At 42.1% G+C, this 19,074-nt stretch overlaps 1 protein-coding gene across 1 annotated transcript in view; it reads left to right on the plus strand.

The window, feature by feature from the left end:
- Window positions 1-2,192: 2,192 nt before the first annotated feature.
- The window catches only part of PAPSS2 (3'-phosphoadenosine 5'-phosphosulfate synthase 2), a 42,854-nt gene continuing 25,972 nt past the window's right edge, over window positions 2,193-19,074 (plus strand). Inside the window, exons 1-3 of the mRNA XM_014547457.1 lie at window positions 2,193-2,423; window positions 13,968-14,085; window positions 18,776-19,011. Of these exons, the coding sequence (XP_014402943.1) occupies window positions 2,193-2,423; window positions 13,968-14,085; window positions 18,776-19,011 (585 nt within the window). The remainder of the gene's footprint in view (window positions 2,424-13,967; window positions 14,086-18,775; window positions 19,012-19,074) is intronic.

The following is a 19,074-nucleotide window of genomic DNA, read 5'->3' on the forward strand; positions in this document are numbered from 1 at the left end:
GCTTTGTTCCTAGGTCAGGTTTACTGTGCTTGGAGTAAGGGCTCTGCCAGGTGGTCCCCTTAGTTCACCTGACGTGTCTGAATCCCTGGTAAATCCTGCATAGGCTTAAGCGGGGGAGGGAGGGCATTTCAAAAGCATGCTTAAAAGCTAAATTGACTCTTGAGAGGAGAGTGATTTTGTTAGTACAGCTTTGGCTTTAACTGGGTAGCTGCTACTTTTGTCACATGGAACATGAAGACACCTGAGGACTATTTGGAGTTTTTTGCTTTTTTATTTTTCCTATACTGAGGAATTCTTTTCCCTATATTGGAGCCTTTCCGGACTGTCTGTAAAAAAAGAAATACTCACATGCTGTTTTTTAGAAAATGTTCATGAATGCAGTTTTCTGCCTATTGCTTCCTGAAAGCTATACAAGTAGAGGCTACAGATTAACACGAAAAAGAAATCAGCCCTAACCGGTTTGGCTCAGTGGATAGAGCGTCAGCCTGTAGACTGAAAGGTCCCAGGTTCGATTCGGGTCAAGGGCATGTACCTTGGTTGCGGGCACATGCCCAGTAGGGGGTGTGCAAGAAGCAGCTGATTGATGTTTCTCTCTCATCGATGTTTCTAACTCTCTATCCCTCTCTCTTCCTCTCTGTAAAAAACCAATAAAATATTTTTTTTTAAAAAAGAAATCAATTTTCTAGCCTTGTGTCAGCAATCCAATACCAGGAAGTCAAGGGAGGTCAGTTCTGGCCTCTCCCGATGGAAATGGAAGGGCATGAGGAATTCCGCCCATCCCAATCTCTTCTCAGGGAATGAGGTATCCTCCCCTGCATGTTTCCCTGAGCGTCTTAGAACAGCGCAGAAGTCTGAGGGTCTCTGTCGTGATGGCAAGAGAGAGTATCGAGGAGGCTACCTCTCCTCTCAGAGGCAGCGACGCCCTCCGCTGGAAGGCAAGTCACACACTTTGTTTCCTGCTCTGGAAAACTAGAAGTCTTCAAATTTGAATGGAAGATTTTTTTTTTTTAATGACAAAGTTGGTTGTATACATATGGGCAGAGAGGTTAAAACTGTTTTTTCTACAGGCATTTTAGAAAAGTTAAATGTGCAGGCTGCCCTCTGCAGAACTTCATCCCTTTTTTTCCAGACACTCTTTCCACTGTGGAATCTGTGAGACTTGCCAGCCAGGAGAGTGGCAGTTTTCCAACAAAAAGGCTATTTAACTCATTGGTGGATAGAGGGGGAGGGTGCGGCTAGCCATGTAGGAATGTCTGTGTTCAGTCTTCTTTGATTCTGAAATTGCCTTCTCTTCCCCCCAACATCTTCATATGGTCCTCCTGCCCCACCGCACACCCCTGCCCACCCCCACGCCCTGATTCTGTACTCCATCTCAGCCACCCCCTCACCACTGGTTTCAAGGGAACGTGTGAAAGCTGCATGTTCTCAATTTAGGGTATTAGGTCTTGCTGGGAAAATTACCTAAACTTTGAAGAGTTATTGTGTCTGAAATTTCAGAACTGGTTGTAAAACGTTAGTCTCTTGAGATGACACCTAAAGGCATTTCTTTGAAAGGGATTTCTAAAGAGAGAATTTTTTTAAGTAGAGTATAAAAAAGAGTTGCAGAGATCAACCTCTTCAGTGTTCCAATGGCTTATGTGTGTAATAAATGTGAGGCTAGGCCTTATTTTCTGAGTTTGGGATCAGGAAAAAACAGGATCCTGTGGGGTCAGAGGAAGAAGCTAAGTCTGTCTGCGGTTGTGAAAATTAGCCAAAGCGCCACAACAATATGTAAATCACACCTTCATGAGTAAGGAGATAAAGTATAGAGGAGAGTCCAACTAAAGGGACTGTGGGTAACAGTTTGTTCTGGATGGTACATGGGATTTGTGTGACGGGTTCATGGAATTTAAGGCCAAAAAGGGAAGAAGGGAAATCTGAAAAGGGACGTCATGGCCCCCAACATGAGGTCTGTGGACTTTACAGAAGCCACATGGATTTTACGCAGGAGATTTTGACTGTGTTGGCAAAGGGGAGAATGGCCCGCTGGGGAGAGAGACAAGGGAGTCCAGTTTGAAGACTGTCACAGAAGTGCTCATGAGCAATTAGCTAACTAGCAATAGTGGGATGGTTTGAGAGGTGTTTCTTAGCTAAAATTGATAGGACTTGGTGATAGATTGACTTTTCTTTTTAAATGAGGGAGGGGCAGTGGGATGACTCCTATTTTAGATAATGGAGAGAAGTATGAGCCATTGCAAGTGATGAGGAATATTGGAAGAGGAGCAAGGGCTGATGGCAAGGTGAATTCTGTCCTGATCATGCTGATTTTCAGGGGCTCTGGGGGACCATATGTGCTCGGCATTTGGATAGCTGAGGATAAAGATTTGGCAACCCACAACATATTGATGGTAGACAAAGCCTTGGGAGCAGACGAGAGTCACTGGGTGTGTGCAGGGGGGAAAGCAGAAGGGTGCTAGAGGACGAAGTATGAGAGCCCTGACATCTAAAGGCACTGTTTTAACACTTTACATGCAATTAATTTACTTAACTCTGTTTGAAGCTATGGTGGGCAAAGAAGTCATATTGCAATGAATTAGAGTTTTCTACTCCCAATAATAATGACGAGTCTCAAGAAAGGTGTTAATCTGGCTCTTTCACAAATGCTTTTGACTTTGTTCCTCCTCACAGGGGTAGAAGCCTCTCTGGGTCCACTTTTGATTGAACGGTATGCTGTGCCTGCTCATCCCATTTTCATTTCTTCTCCTAACTGAATCACCAAAATATTACACATAGAAGGAGGTCTTTGAACTGGGCAGGAATGCCCACACAAAAGTGCTATGAATCTGTGTATTCCAGAGCATGATGGGTTTAGTGCCCTTTCTTGCTTTAGGAATATGCCTCAGTGTGCACGGAGTGTAGGCAGCGTAGCAGATACATTTTAATTTGGTTGTGCTAGAATAGGAAGTAAGCAATGTTCACATGTGCCAGCTTTTTGATGTAAACATTTCAGAATGGTGATTTCAGACTCTTCCGAGCCGAAGGACTCTTCGTTCACAACGTTCTACATGTTAGTTGACTCTCTTTGAATGATTTATGTCATATTTCTGAAGGAAAAAGCCATGGAATAATTCATGTGAGGATGTGCTCTGAGAGTATGTGGCTCATTAGTAACTTATTCAAGCAGTGTATTATATAAGTGCCCAGTTTAAAATATAAACGATGACTTGGATTTCAGCACTAATTGAAATGCACTGGGTCACATCAGTTTAATTGATTCTCAAAAAAATATGGGGAACTCATTAGAAACTATAATCACAAATTGTTATATACATAGTTCCTTGATGCAGATTTCAGAGAACAGTTTACAAATGCACCTGTGAATGGGAGCTCTGTTTATTTTAATGATCGGACTGCTTCGGCTGTGTTCTGTAGTGGCATCTGTGAGAAGACTTGGGATGCGGCAGCTCTCACTTTAAGAAGACTTTAGCACATAACACAAAAGTGCCTGTAAACGAAGTTGGGAATATGCTATTTTACTGAGTGCTGATACTAAAGCATATGTGCTGATGAGGACCAGAGGTTGTTTAAGGATATCCTAAGAATTCGAACTTTATTCTGTAGTTAATAGGAAGCCAGTGAAAGTTTTGAATATAAAAGTAATCTGATTGTCAATGGGAAGAAGAAGTGATAAAACTGGAGATCATTGATGGAGCTCTGAGCCAAGGGGGAGATAACATTTGACAGATGCTTTACAATCTAGAGCGGAGTTCATGGGGAACTGTGCTCAGGAATCAGGTCCAAAAAGCCAGGCCAGGGGGAAATGTACCTAGAGCAGCAGAGGACAGTGCAGCCAGGAGACTCCAAACCATGGGCAAGAAGACAAGCAAAGGCCAGAGCTTAGAAGCTGCTCATTGGCATCAGGAGGGTCCGAGGAGTGAAATGTCGCTGTGAGTGCTTTCGTGGTTTCAGTTACCACAGTCTGAAAATTCCCCGACTGGGAACTGAACCATGACCTCCCGTTCATTGGTTGACGCTCAACCACTGAGTCACACCAGCCGAGCAATTCATACATTTTTTAATTGAACACAGTTCTGAGTGGTGTGTTGAAATCTCCCACCATCCTGCTCCACAGCACGGAACCTAGAGGACCCAATCCCAGGAGAGGGGCTTCTTTATTTTCCTTGGCAAACATTGGAATGATGCGTGCAAACTATCTGAATTTGCCATCCAAGATTTTTCAGCAATTTGCACATTTTTCAGATGCTTTGAAAAACAATTAAATACTATAAAATATTTTAATAAGCAGAGCCATGTGGAATTTTTAAAGATGCCTTAACTATGCCCCTCCCTTGTATTTTTTGGTTGTCATTTTTTCACAGCATTCAAATTCTTGTCCATGTGACATCAGTCTGTAGTTTATTTTGTAGTGGTGACTTCCAAAAGTCAAATCAACTTGAATTATTTTCTTATTTACAGTTTTAGCCTATTTAATAAATCTTTCTGTGGTAGGAATGGGTGAAAATGCTCATTTTTAGTCTTAAAGAAATTTTACATCCATCCTAAAACTTTTTTCATGATATCACATTTAATTTATAAATTCCAGATTTGGGTCATAACTGGTTTTGACAAACTATTTAATTTGCTCTTTTCAGAAATTTACCAACTCATTTGTTTCAATTCTCACAACTGGTATTTTGTTACTGGCTACTTGATATGGTTATTTCCCTTATAACTCAACAGTAGTTTAGCCAAAGTACATCCTTGAAGCTGGCAATTTTTAGGGAGGTGTGGTGAGCTTAACTTTTAACCGAAGTGACACTTCTTCAATACTGGGATACAGGAAAAGGAATAACCACAGGATTGGAGTTGAACCTTAAATGTCCAGTGGGCAGTGATTGAATTAAAGTTGAGTACGCTGCCCTTCCTGCTGTTTGGCTGTTTACAGATTGTACTCAGATCGTTAGGACACTTTCTCTAAGAGGTTCCTATGCGGTGACTCCAGCTGACTCAGAATAGCTTCCTAAACAGAATATATGGGAGAGCGAACAGAGGTTCCCAGGTGTGATATCTACTTTCAAAGCCACAGTAGCTTCTCCACGGGCAATTTTTCTCTGAATGAAATAACTAAATGCCAAAACAACAACCACTGTGATCAAGTGACAGGGGCTGTACTTTAAAGGTTGTTTGCTAGCATTTCCTGTACTCCATAATGTACTATAGAGGGACTAGTAGTCTCAAAGATTTATTCTCAAGATATCAGGGTTAATAGTTTTTAAATTTGTTTGTATAGTCTGGTTATTGTTCTGTTGGTTGTAATGTACCTCACGACTCGCTTATGTTCACACATCTGTTACCCTTTGAGCATCAAACCCTTTGGCCTCACTTTTCTGGTTGAGAAATTCTTCATATTTAAAAAAATATATTTATTTCCAAGTTTATGTAGAAAAATCAGAATATAGAGACAAGAGGAAAAATAATTGTCTTATACATACCTTTGTAGCCTTATAGATATAAATACATATCTTTGTACATATAAACACATATGTTTTTAAAATGGAATTAACGTTAATTTACTCTACCTGTTTTCTCGTTGGGGTATATATCATGATATATTTTTAGGTCAATAAATATAGATGTGCATATTTATCATATGGGTGTGCCATCGTCTATTTAATTGATGGGCATTTTGATTGGTATAATTGGTAACTTGGAAAATGAACTAGAGATACATAATGATATCTTTTAAAAGTTTATAACTTTTAATGCTCAATTATTTCACTTAGGGTTATATACCCAAGAAAATACTCTGAAAGGAAAGAAATATAAAGAAAGATTGATCATTGTAAGCTACTCATGTTAATGAAAATGGATAATGATTTTTGGTTTACATTTTTATACATTTTTTCTTTGGTTTACATTTCATATACATGATTTCATTCAGTCCACAATGAGGAAGATGTGACACAGGTCACCAGCTGGAGTTGGAGGCCAGGAGCTGTGCCCAGGCAGGAGTAAGACCAGCACTTAAGTCAGGAACCCTGGCTCCATGTCCTGCACCTTCCAAGTGTGGGACTTCAGCCAGTAGCGTTCGGATCTGTAAATGGGTCACAATGCCCAGCCTCCTTAGCTCCCAGGTTTTGAGCAATAGGCAAGATAATGCATGTGAAAGTGGAGCAATTATTGAAGTTGCTGCTTTCTGAAAATGAATCTTTCAATGAATCTTCAGACTGCACACTGAGGCCATGGAGGTTTGGAACACTTTTAATAGCAAGAGAGCAATAAAACCACAGTCCAACAGCGGTAAGGGCCAAGTTCAAAGGGGACAGAGTGGAGTTATAAGTAAGGAAGAGGATTTGTTTGCACTGCGTAGGAGCCAGGAGAGTGTAAATTCAAATCTGTTTGTTCATTTTTTATTGAAGACATTATACACGTGTAAAAAACACACACACACACACACAAAACCTTGGAGCATTGGGAGACTCATAGCCTGACACATGGTTTCCGGCTTCCAGTTTCCTCTTTCTCATAATACTGCTCACTGTGACATATGCTCACATTTGGCATTTGGCTCTGGGGATGCCCCACCCCGCCATGAAATCATCTGAAGTTTTTTTTTCCATGTCGATTCTTTTCTTCTAGTCCTGCAAAATCAAGTCCAGGGTGTCTACCCTGACGAGGCCTCCCCCATCCTGAGTTCCAGAAGCTCCTCCAGCTCTCCCCCCGTCTGCATCACTCATGGGGAAGGGGTGGGCCTGGCCGAGAGACACTGCCACCCTGGGCTGTGTGCTGAGGTCTCAACTCTAATAGCTCTTGAGGCTCACCTGGGGGAAAGGCCATCCGAGAACTGGTAACTCAGGGTTATGATTGAGACAGCAGGAGGGCAGTAAGTTTGGGGTAGAATGAAGAGGCTTCAAACTAGTGCATCTGAGATGCGCATACATACTGGCTGGCTTTGGGCCAAAGATAACGATAATCCGGCTGGCCCAGCATGGCTCAGTGGTTGAGCGCCAACCTATGAATCAGGAGGTTCGATTCCCAGTCAGGGCATATGCAGGAGTCAGCCGATCAATAATTCTGTCTCATCATTGATGTTTCTATCTCTCTCTCTCCCTCTCCCTTCCTCTCTGAAATCAATAAAAATATATATTTTTTAAAAAGATAATGATAATTGGAATAGCAACCACAACCATGTGTATGTGTGTGTGTGTGTATGTATGTGTGTGAATTGTCACCCACACCAAATGCTATCCTATACATTGTCTGATTGATCCTGAGCCCACCTCCCCAAACTTGCCTTAGAGTGGACCCACATTTCTAGAACATTTCTAAATCTGGGCGACTTAGACCTCAAACTACCGTGATTTCTCTAGAGTAGATCGAATGCTGCCTGGGCCTCTATATTTTAAAAAAAAAAAGATAATGATAATTGGAGTAGCAACCACAACAATGTGTGTGTATGTGTGTGTGTATGTATGTGTGTGAATTGTCACCCACACCAAATGCTATCCTATACATTGTCTGATTGATCATGAGCCCACCTCCCCAAACTTGCCTTAGAGTGGACCCACATTCCTAGAACACTTCTAAATCTGGGCGACTTAGACCTCAAACTACCGTGATTTCTCTAGAGTAGATCGAATGCTGCCTGGGCCTCATCAGATTCAGCATCTTACTGTGTGTCTTATATTTTCTTTGATACTTTATATAGAAGATCATTTCACTTCATCCTAACAGCAACCCTGTGAGGAAACTATTCTTAGCCCTGTCGACGTAAGAAACATCCAAACCTGTAAAAAAATTTATGAGCTAAACTGACGATAATTGTCAGGATTGAGAAAATGCTCCGGAGAATGGCAGTTTTGCAGCTTATTGTATGCATTAAAATCAAAGGAGGAGACAAAAGGAGGCTGCATGAAATTCATTGGTGGTAGATCAGGGAGGCAGGAGAAAGAAAAGCAGGCAGATCCCTGAGATTGGATAAAAAGTAAAACGGAGAGACACGTATACTTCTTTTACATTGGTCTGTGTAGAATAGTTAACAATGAACATTTACAGCACATAGGGCTGGTACTCAGGGAACAAGATAACAATGAGGAGTTTGTTCTGGTGAGGTGAGTGTGCCCTGAGCAGTGTGTGTGTGTGTGTGTGTGTGTGTGTGTGTGGTGTGTGTGTGGGGGGGGGCATTACTCTGACATTTTATTGTTGTTGTTAGTACTCACGGGAGGATATTTTTTCCATTGATTTTTAGAGAAAGTGGAAGGGAGAGAGGGAGAGAGAGAGAGAAACATGGATATGAGAGAGACACATGGATTGGTTGCCGGCCACCCTGCACAAGCTCCTTGGGGCCAGGGATGGAACCTGTAACCCAGGTACATGCCCTTGACCGGCATATGAACTCACAACCCTTAGGTGTGTGGGCCATCACTCTAACTACCGAGCAACACCGGCCAGGGCTACTCTGACATTTCAAAGGTATGTCATCCTAGTTGCAAAAAGACATTAGACAGGCTTACCTAAGGTAAAGGTTGGCCTTTGTCAAGGAACCTCCGGGCCTAGGATGTGACTACCTGCCATGACTCACTTCTAATTAGGAATTTTTATGTTTAGAACATCCTGTGTGGTTACTTGTGGTCTCTGAGTTTGTAGGGCCCAACATGCAGGCCTCCCCTGAGCTTGTACCAGTTAGCATGTGGCCCCTTTTTCATCCACAGCCCCATTTTACAGAGCAGGAAACAAGAAGTTCAGCAATCTATAATAATAAAAGCGTAATGTGCTAATTGACTGGACAGCCGGATGTCCTTCCAGATGAAGCCACAGTGGTGGGGGCCGAAGCAGAGGTGGTTAGGGGTGATCAGGCAGGCAAGCAGAGTGGTTGGGGGCTATCAGGCAGGCAGGCAGGCGTGTGGTTGGGGCAATCAAGCAGGCAGAGTGGTTGGGGGTGATGAGGCAGGCAGGCAAGCAAGTTGTTAGGAGCCAGTGGTCCCGGATTGCGGGAGGGTGCAGGCCGGGCTGTGGAACCCGCCCCCCTCACCCCCCCTCGCACAAATGTCATGCATCGGGCCTCTAGTGTTAAATATTTGCTCAGGGTCACAGAGCAGGTAGGCTGCAAAGCAGATTTTAAACTCAGGTTTGCTTGACTACAAAGCTCATACTCATCCTACTGCTATGCATGTTCAGGGAGTTTTCCTGGGCCAGTGAGCTGGAAGAAGGTAGGGATTTTTGCAAAACTGTTCTTAGGGACACGGAATGGAAGTATACCTTCAACTTTGTGGTTTCTGGGCCACTTCCCGCTAAGTGACACTGTTACACGAGGTGCCAGGGGTGTCTGTGTGCTGTTTCTGCACTCAGGGAGGCAAGGATTTTCTTTACCCTGTGTTTTGTTTTCCATGGAGAAATCCTTTTTCTGACAGTCACTTTCCTCCCAAAGCTTAGAACACCATGTGCTCTTTAGAAGGAAGTAAAGGTTTCAGCAAAGAAAAGTTTTCAGCTGCCCGGTCCCTTTGCAGTTTAAATATCATTCAAAACATCTGCTTCTATTTTATTTGTTTGCCTGTTGAAGAAAATCAAGGGTAAATTTGAGATAAAATATCTTCCTAAACCAAAAAAGCCCCATACTTGGCCATCTGAAAAAACTTCGTTTGTTTGTTTAAACATTACAGAAGTGACAGAAAATCTGTGCAAATACCCACGATTAAGATTCTGCTAATAGCCCTGGCCAGTGTGAGTGTAGGTTGGGTTTATTGATAGCCTCGGTTGTGAGTGTAGGTCGGGGCACATGCAGGAGGCAACCAGTTGATGTTTCTCTGCCACATTGATGTTTCTCTCTCTCTCTCTCTCTCTCTCTCTCTCCCCTTCCTCTTTCTCTCGCTCTAAAAATCAATAGAAACATCTTCTTGGGCGAGGATTAAAAAAAAAAAAGATTCAGCTAATAAAACCCAAAAGTTCAGAGATTAACTGTTAAACACTTTTAGAGTAGTTCTTTCTGCTCTAAAAATAAATAGAAACATCTTCTTGGGCGAGGATTAGAAAAAAAGATTCAGCAAATAAAACACAAATGTTCTGAGATTAACTGTTAAACACTTTTAGAGTAGTTCTTTCTGGTGATTTCTGAACTGTTGTTGAAAACCAAGCAGTTGTTTGGGAGGCAATTTAACAAGATCATAGCAACATTTCCACAGAAGACCAAGAAAGCCTGGAGTTTATTCTGGACCTCTCCCTATAGGGAGAAGAAACAGCCGAGAGAGAGAGAGAAAGAGAGAGAGAGAGAGAGAGAGAGAGAGAGAGGACACATCTCTGTGGACAAATTAAGCTCTGGTGGGCATTCATGTGCACAGGTGGGCAGCAGCCCCTTAAGTCCAATATGCTATGACTGGGATCAGAGCTCTTTTCCATAAAGGCAACAGTGCTGAACAATACAATTCCACCATCTGAATCTTATTATATATTTTCTGGCTTGCCTACTTTTTTAAATGGCTCTCTGTGGTTTTGTTTTTGCATGTGGCAAAATTTACATATAATGAAATACCCATCTCGTGTGTACATTCAGTGAGTTCCAGCAAGAGTGCAAACACCTGTGTACAAACCCTTGTCAAGACATACAACATTGTCACCCCGAAGCAACGGCTGTTCTGAGTTAGTACACTAGTGTTCCTTATTTGGGGACTTCATATAAATGGAGTCACATGTAGTTCTTTTGTGTGTAAGACTTCTTCAACTCAGCATAATGTTTTCATTTATCATTCACATCGCATGTATCAGTAGTCCATTCCTTTTTATTGCCGAGTAGTGTTCCGCTATAAAAGTATTCTACAGTTTGGGGTTTTTGTAAGATTTTTCTTGGTTTTTCCCCCTGTGGATTTTGTGTTTGTTATCTGTTTTTCCTATTGATGGATAGATACTTGGTTATTTCCCGTTTTTGTCCAAATAAAGTTGCTGAGAATATTCTTGTACAAGTCTTTTTGAGGATACATGTTTTCATTTCTCTTGAGTAAATATCTATGAAATTACTGAATCATGGGGCTGGTAGATATTTCGTTTTATAAGAAACGGCCAGATTTTTTCCTGAGACGTGGGCCATTTTGCCTCCGCTGTCAGCATCTGAGAACACTCGCTGCCGTTAGATGGTAGCAGTCACATCCCATTTGGGTTTTAATTTGCGTTCCTCTCGTGACTGATAACTCTGAGTGCTTCTTCCTGTGCTGCTGACCATTTGTGCATCTTCCCTTGAGAAGTGGTTGTTCAGATCTTTTGCCCATTTTAACACGTTAAGCGCCCAGTCAGTCACCCGTGACTGACACTATACTTTCCGGAAGACAAAACAGGCTGGGCGCTTAACATGTTAAAGATGGGGTTGTCTTTATATAATTGAGTTGTAGGTGTTTCTATATCTCCACATAGTATACAGATATATGTATGAGACCCTCCCCCTCCTCCCGGGAGTGGGGTCCCTGTTACTTCTCTTCTTAGCTGTATTTGCCCCCAAAATGATGCCAGGGACTCTGCTTTGTTTAGTGCAGTACCATATTCCCAGTGCCTATAGTTGTAGCTTCGAGGCTGAAAGCTTTTCAGAAAGAAAGAGTTTATGGAGCCATATGCTACCCAGAAAAAGGACCGGGTCTCGGAACATACTGTCTAACCAGCCGTCGCCAACCGGTGGTCCGTGAGGTCCGAAAGGTTGGCGATCGCGGGAAACCATCAGCAGCAGGGCTAGATGGAGAAGATGAGCATGCTCTCTGTCCTGGAGCTGATGGGCTCTTTTATACACTGGGTTTGGGGATGAAAGATGTAAATTGTTTTAAAAGAATTTACATTGGCTGCAGGAGGGTGGGAAAAGGTGAAGTGGGGGCAGTTCCAGGGTAGGTGCATAATCCCTAAGGAAGAAATCGTTCCTACTTCGGGATTGGTTATGGGCAATTGGTTGTGGGAAAGTTCATACATAAACAGGATGTGGTGGCATCTGGCAATTGGCCTTTTTAAATTTTTTTAATTTTTATTTTTTGTTAATCCTCACCTGAGGATATTTTTCCATTGATTTTTAGAGAGAGTGGAAGGGAGAGGCACATCGATTGGTTGCCTCCCACACATATCCTGACCAGGGCCCGGGATCGAACTGCAACTGATGTACTTGACTGGATTCGAACCCGGGACCCTTCAGTCCTCAGCCTAACGCTCTATCCACTGAGCCAAACCCGCTAGGGTAGTTGGCCTTTTTTTTAGATAGCATCCTGGAAGTTGATTCAAAATTTCAACATATAATCAGGAATGTGAGCCGTCTTTTGTTGATTTTGGCCTGAGGCTCTTAACTGATTAATCTCTTACTTCTTCCTCCCATCCTCTGACCTGCTATAATTTAATTTAGGACATCTCGGAATTTTTTCTTGTTAGATCTCATTTACATAAAAATCTACTGAAAGAATCAGTAAATGAACAGGTGAACTGGCTTTTGGGCCTGATATACAGACTCAATGTTCTTGAATTTAATGATAGTGATTAACAAGCAACTAGAGAAAAAGACATTAATGTTGTCTTTAAGCTATAAAGTACACTTGGCACAGAAGACTCAGATACCTTCAGTGGATTTGCTCGCCAGGGGAAATACTGCTAGAATGTCTCATGGACTAGACTAATTTGTCCCCACTTATGAACCCACAAGTGAAAGCCACTGCTGTCTGACCTGCTGCATTCTGGACTATATCCCGCCTCTTCCACATCCTGGGTTCTCACCAGGCTTACTTGACGGGTGATCCGAGCATATAGCCGGGGAGGGTTTCAGACAACCCAGCTGATCCCAGCTTTCAGCATCTTCCTCCTGGCTCCCTCTGACTGTCCATTCCCTGCCTGACTGGCTTCTTTACTGGGGGCTCTGGGCCTCACCAGCAGGCCTGCCCCCCACAGGTTGCACTGCCCAAGGCCAGCAGGGGGCTCTCTCCCTTTGGTCTTGAAGCGATTTTCCTGGTCCTTGTCCAGCTGGCTCCCGCTTTTCCTGTTAGGGGTGGGTATACACTGAGGAATGAGCAGGAGCATCCACATTTATAGAGGACGCTGCCGGTAAGGGCATGTTCACATCCTTTATCTCATGTAGCCTCCAAATCGTCCTATTCGTATCCTTCTTTGTTTTTCCCCAAGGAGGTGGCATAAAGAGGTGATTTAATGTGCTCCAGAATTTAATAGTTGCCCTTATGTGGCCCAGAGTTTTCTAAGCTTCTCCGGGTCTTGCTCAAAGAATATTGGTGCTTTTTTTTTTTTTTTTTTTTAGCTCTGATGGGTGTACATGTGTGGTGTTTAAAAGGCTCCATAGATTTTTATAGTTAAGCAACTTGGATTACATGTCATAAGAAATTCAATTCCACACCAAAAATACATGTGGGTAGTTCCCAACCTTTTTACTTAACCACCGTTATGGGTTCCTTCTACCCCACCATCTTTGGATCCCATCATTAAAATTTCTTTTCACCAAAAAACTGCACATTTTATGTATTTTTTTCAATCCTCACCCGAGGATATGTTTTTCATTGATTCTAAAGAAAGAGGAAGGAAGAGGGAGAAAGGGAGGGAGGGGTGGAGGGAGGGAGAGAGAGAGAGAGAGAGAGAGAGAGGCACACTGATGTGAGAGAGAAACATTGATCGGCTGCCTCACCCACATGCCCTGACCAGGGATTGAACCTGAAACCCTGTGGTGCACAGGATGACGCTACAACCACTGAGCAACACCGGCCAGGGCAAAAACTACATTTTAAAATGTCATGGAACCAGAACTTTTACATTGGATCAATAATTATCTCATTCAAATTGTACTTTCAAAGAGTCATGATGGGTATTCTAAAGGCTGTGTCTGTAGTAGAATTAATTAATGTGCTCTGTATGCCAGTGATAAAAGAGGAGTTTCCTTTGGGGAAGACTATTAATGTAATCTGTTACTTTATTATATTTATACATATTATGTTTATTAGCTTATTAACTATTGTACTTGATCTTGTCTTTCTTTGTAGGAGAACCAGCACAAATCCACCAATGTCATCTATCAGGCCCACCATGTGAGCAGGAATAAGAGAGGGCAGGTAGTTGGAACAAGGGGCGGATTCCGAGGATGTACCGTGTGGCTGACAGGTATGCCGTGTCTTTAAACATGTCTTTATTGATTTCAGAGATGAAGGGTGAGGGAGAGAGATAGATAGAAACATCAATGATGAGAGAATCATTGATCGGCTGCCTCCTGCATGCTGCCTAGTGGGGATCGAGCCTGCAATCTGGGCATGAGCCCTTGACCGGAATTGGACCTGAGACCCTTCAGTCTGTAGGCCCAGGCTCTATCCACTGAGCCAAACCAGCTAGGGCCTGTTGATATATTTTAATCAAAAATTGATGTGTGACACACAATGTTAAGGAAATCAGTGTAACATAATTACGTGTTTATTTTAACATTAGACAGTGGTTCTCAACCTGTGGGTCGCAACCCCTTTGGCGGTCGAACGACCCTTTCACAGGGGTCGCCTAAGACCATCCTGCATATTAGATATTTACATTACGATTCATAACAGTAGCAACATTACAGTTATGAAGTAGCAACGAAAATAATTTTATGGTTGGGTCACAACATGAGGAACTGTATTTAAAGGGCCAGAAGGTTGAGGACCACTGAAGGAGGCTGAGAGCTGCCTCCTAGCTCCACCTCAGTAAGAACTAGGACTTGGGTAACGTCGTGGAATGTCTCCAGTTCTCAGTTTTCTCCTCTTTGTCAGGAAAAGATGGGACAAGTTGATGATAACATTCCCATTCGGCCTAAGGAATTTCAGAATTCTCAATTCTGTGCCTGAACACATTTACTGGCAGTCATGAATGTGGCTTTTCTAACATGACATCAAGCATTTGGCATCAAGCAGAGAGTCCTGGATGTTTAGAGATATTCTTTATGTTTTCTGATATTTTAGCATTTGATAAGACTGTTTTTCATTGTGTAAAAAAATTAAACTGTGTGCAAGAAGGAAAACACATGATTTCTATTTAGCTGAGGATTGTTGCCCTTACATATAGAAATAACTTACTCCCACTGAGGTAACCAAATGAATCTCCCATTTCTTGTGTTTTTATAGCCACAGAATGTCAAAGCGGAGTTAGTAACAGAACTAGAGCTACTCCTGGGCTATCACCTTATACTCTGAGTACAATGTAGAGAAACTTGATTCCTGGGAAAAGTCTGACATAGCCTGGACTTAAAAGGACAAACCAAGGTCATTTTACAGACATAATATTTCAAAAAGAGATGACCTCATATTAACAGATATGTTGATACAGATTAGGAAATCATTTAGGTATTACTATCCATTCACAAATGCTGATGTAGTCTTACCTGGGAATAATTCTAAATGAATGTGGCAGGTAGGGACCTGCCTTGCCTCTTTTCTTGACATCCTGAGTCTTTCCCATTTTTGTCTACATCAGCCTCCTTCTTCTTTTTCAAGTTTTGTTGTTTTTCCAGTGACTGTGGCACTTGCTTTTGGTTTCCTGATTTTATTCATCCCTGGACCAACAACTTTTTCCAGCTTCCAGGGTGATGAGAGACAGCGGGCAAGGAGCCTGCTATATTCCAAAAGGCAGGATTCGCCTGGCTTGATTCCTGAAATGTTTCCCCCAAATCCCTCTGAGCGACATGAGGGCAGCAATAGATAAAGCACAGCTGTGTCCCAGTCGTTTCTTCCTTGTTGTGTGCTTGTCTTTATGTTGTGTGTTTGCCTTTGTGGATTTGCCCAACTTTTAAATTAGGACATCCACACAGAGTCCATTTTTTTCTGATATGGAATACCCTTGAAAAAGGAAACAGAACTGGTAGAAGAGGGGACAACATTTATTTTTTATTCTGATATTGCAGGGGTAAGATATTGACCAGGCAACCCAAAGAAACCAAACACTTCTAATCCAGAGATTTGGATTTGAGCCTATGTTAACCATGTGACTTTGAACAAGTCAATTAACCTCTCTAAGGAAGAAACATAGTACCTGCCTCATAGAGGTGTAGGTAGAACTAAGTGAAAGAGAGGGGATATACACTTAGCAGTGCCTCGTCCATGGTAAAGCTCTCGGTAGATGTAATTAGTGTTACTCCAATGTATTAAAACAAATATGGCAGCCATCTAGTTTAATATAGTTACCATGGTCCAACAAAACCCTTGGTGGACGCAAGAGGAAAATCAATGGAAAAAAATTAATTCTGACATAAGCATAATACATTATGCATGGTAATGTTCAGAATTTAAAAGCCACTTGAAGGCAATCATCTGAAAAAGCAGTAGCTGGTTTACAAGATTTCAGCTTCCTGTAGTTTTTAAAAGTGTTTAGGAAGCACAGGAGTGCAAAAACAGAACAACTTCTCCCTACTTTTAACCTCTGAAGAAAACAAATACTTTCACATAATGTCTCAATAGCCACTCCTTGGGAAACTTCACAGTAATATAATAGTAATAGAAATAATAATGATGGACCTGGCTGGTGTGGCTCAGTTGGTTGGGCGTCGGCCTGTGCACTAAAAGGTTGTCGGTTGATTTCCAGTCAGGTCAAATGCCGAGGTTGGGGGCTCCATCCCCAGTGGGAGGTGATCATATTTTGCTCTCACATTGATGTTTCTCTCCCTCCCTCTCTCTTTCTCTTTAAAAAATAATTTTTTAAAATATCTTAAAAAGAATAATGATAGCTAAAAAAAAAAAGTTAATATTATTGACCTAATACATTACTTTTTCTTGGGGACAAATAGTTATCTCAAGGTTTGAAAGAAATGCAAGTCAAATTCATGATTCAAATTGCTCAGTTCTTTTTCCAGGCCATCCATTTTTGAGCCTTGATTTGAAATGACAGAATGGTAGTTGAGCAGATGATTCGGAAAGTCAAATACAAAGTTAATCTCACTTTAGAGTAGAAGTTTGGAATAAGTCCAATCAACTGGATAAACCTGGTGATTATATAAAAAGATTCATTTAGCAAGACCCATGCTTGTTCCACAGGAAAAAACATTGTTCTTTGAAATAGGCTACATGAAGAATCTACTTTCTGATATAAATTGTGATACCGCTCTACAATAAAAGTGGCAAAGACAAGATACTTTACTTGAATGAATGACCTAATCTTATAAAAATGAGAGTAATATCACTTATTTTTTGTATTAATATCCAAATTCTATAATAAATTCAGTTGTTTAAAAAAATACTGTTACTATGATTTTAGCTCTTAGTTTCCTGAGAGCTGAAACAAAATCAAAGGAAAGTTCTATTATTTCTCTCATTTTCTGTTGGGAGAGAGCGTACCAGAGATTCAGGAATTCCATTTCTCCTACCCTACAACCAGACAAATTCTAATAGGCAATGAGTTACATAATAGACAAAGTTACATAATAGACAATGTCGTCAGCAGTGATTTGTAGAGATTGCCAACACATTCTTCAGATAGCCACTTGTCCTAATGATCCAATCTCAAGGCCAGGTGCATGATAAACCATAACTAAAATATGGAAATTACATGTTTACCTTTCATGTAATACCTTTCTTTTTAAAAAAATATATTTTATTGATTTCAGAGCGGAAGGGAGAGGGAGAGAGAGATAGAAACATCAATGATGAGAGAGAATCATTGATTGGCTGCCTCCTGCACGCCCCCTATGGGGGATCGAGCCTGCAACCTGGGCATGTGCCCTTGACCAGAATCAAACCCGGGACCCTTCAGTCCTCAGGCCACCGCTCTATCCACTGACCCACACCAGCTAGGGCCATGTAATACCTTTCTTATCAAGTCTCCTTTGCTCTTTGTCTTTTGTCTCTGCTTTTCTTGTACTTTTTGTCTTTTCCTTCTTTCCACCCTCTGTCTTTGTAGTGACCTCTTGACCTTCTTTTCTTTGCACCTAACTTTTCCTCTTTCACGCCCGGGTGCTCTCTGACAGTGGCTTTGCACAATGGAATACTCTTTACGTTCTGAGATCTGTAGGATTATTGAATGTGTAGAGTGCTACTTTTCCAGGATTTTAAGTAATTTTCGAATTACTTAGGTAATTCCCTTTCTCCTTACGTTTTCCTTCATATTGAAATTATAAAGTGTGTTCCCAGCCATTGTGCTTTGAAACCGTGGTGAAAGGTACATGGTAACTGTTCTCATGTAAAGACTCCAAACAGCCAAGAGTGTGTGGCAGCTCTCAGTACATCCACAGCCTCGCTCAGGACGCTTCCCACCCTTGATGTTTCAAGTGTCATTGGTGAAAAAAATTTTGAAAATAAAGGACAGTATATGGGTTCTGTGGTCAGATGCTTGTCTAGGGGCATGGACAAGGGAGGTGGCCTCCCAGCCACTCTAGTTGAGTGCTGTCACAAGAGGCTATGAGAACACTCTCACCAGATCTTCCTGGTTTTTTGTCTGTTTGTTTTTATCAAGAGAAGCCAAAATCTGCATTTTTATGTGCAACTTTCTAATCTTTAAAACACTCTGCCGGCCAAGCAGAACATAGCAAGAACCAAATGCAGCCCCCACAAGGTCTCCCCATGTATGAACCTCCCTGGCTTTGAGAGGTTATCGTCCTAATAAGGGACAATTAGTCATCTCAAGGTTTGAAAGAAATGCTGCAAGTATTGGACTTGTAGCAAACTAGACTTTTTCTAGATTTTAAGGGTTTTGATTTGAGGTCAGTCAAATGATTGCAATAAGGGTGTAATTTACACTTAAAGTAGGTAAAAGTTGGGATCAGGTCACGATTAGGATCAGGTTCCAATTTGTCATCTTGAACAATCAGGGTCAATGCCTGTCTTGTCTTGCCTGCTCTGAACAGGTCTCTCCGGTGCTGGGAAGACGACCATCAGTTTTGCTCTGGAGGAGTACCTGGTCTCCCACGCCATCCCCTGCTACTCCCTGGATGGGGACAACGTCCGTCATGGCCTTAACAAAAACCTTGGATTCTCCGCGGGAGACAGAGAGGAAAATATCCGCCGGATTGCCGAGGTGGCCAAGCTGTTTGCCGACGCCGGTCTGGTCTGCATTACCAGCTTCATTTCTCCTTTCACAAAGGTAAACTGATTTGGTTCCCACACACTGCCAGCCCTGCACTCTCACTGCCAGGAACAGGAGTTG

This window comes from Myotis brandtii, unplaced genomic scaffold (genome assembly GCF_000412655.1).
Source record: "Myotis brandtii unplaced genomic scaffold, ASM41265v1 scaffold475, whole genome shotgun sequence".
Classification (NCBI taxonomy): domain Eukaryota; kingdom Metazoa; phylum Chordata; class Mammalia; order Chiroptera; family Vespertilionidae; genus Myotis; species Myotis brandtii.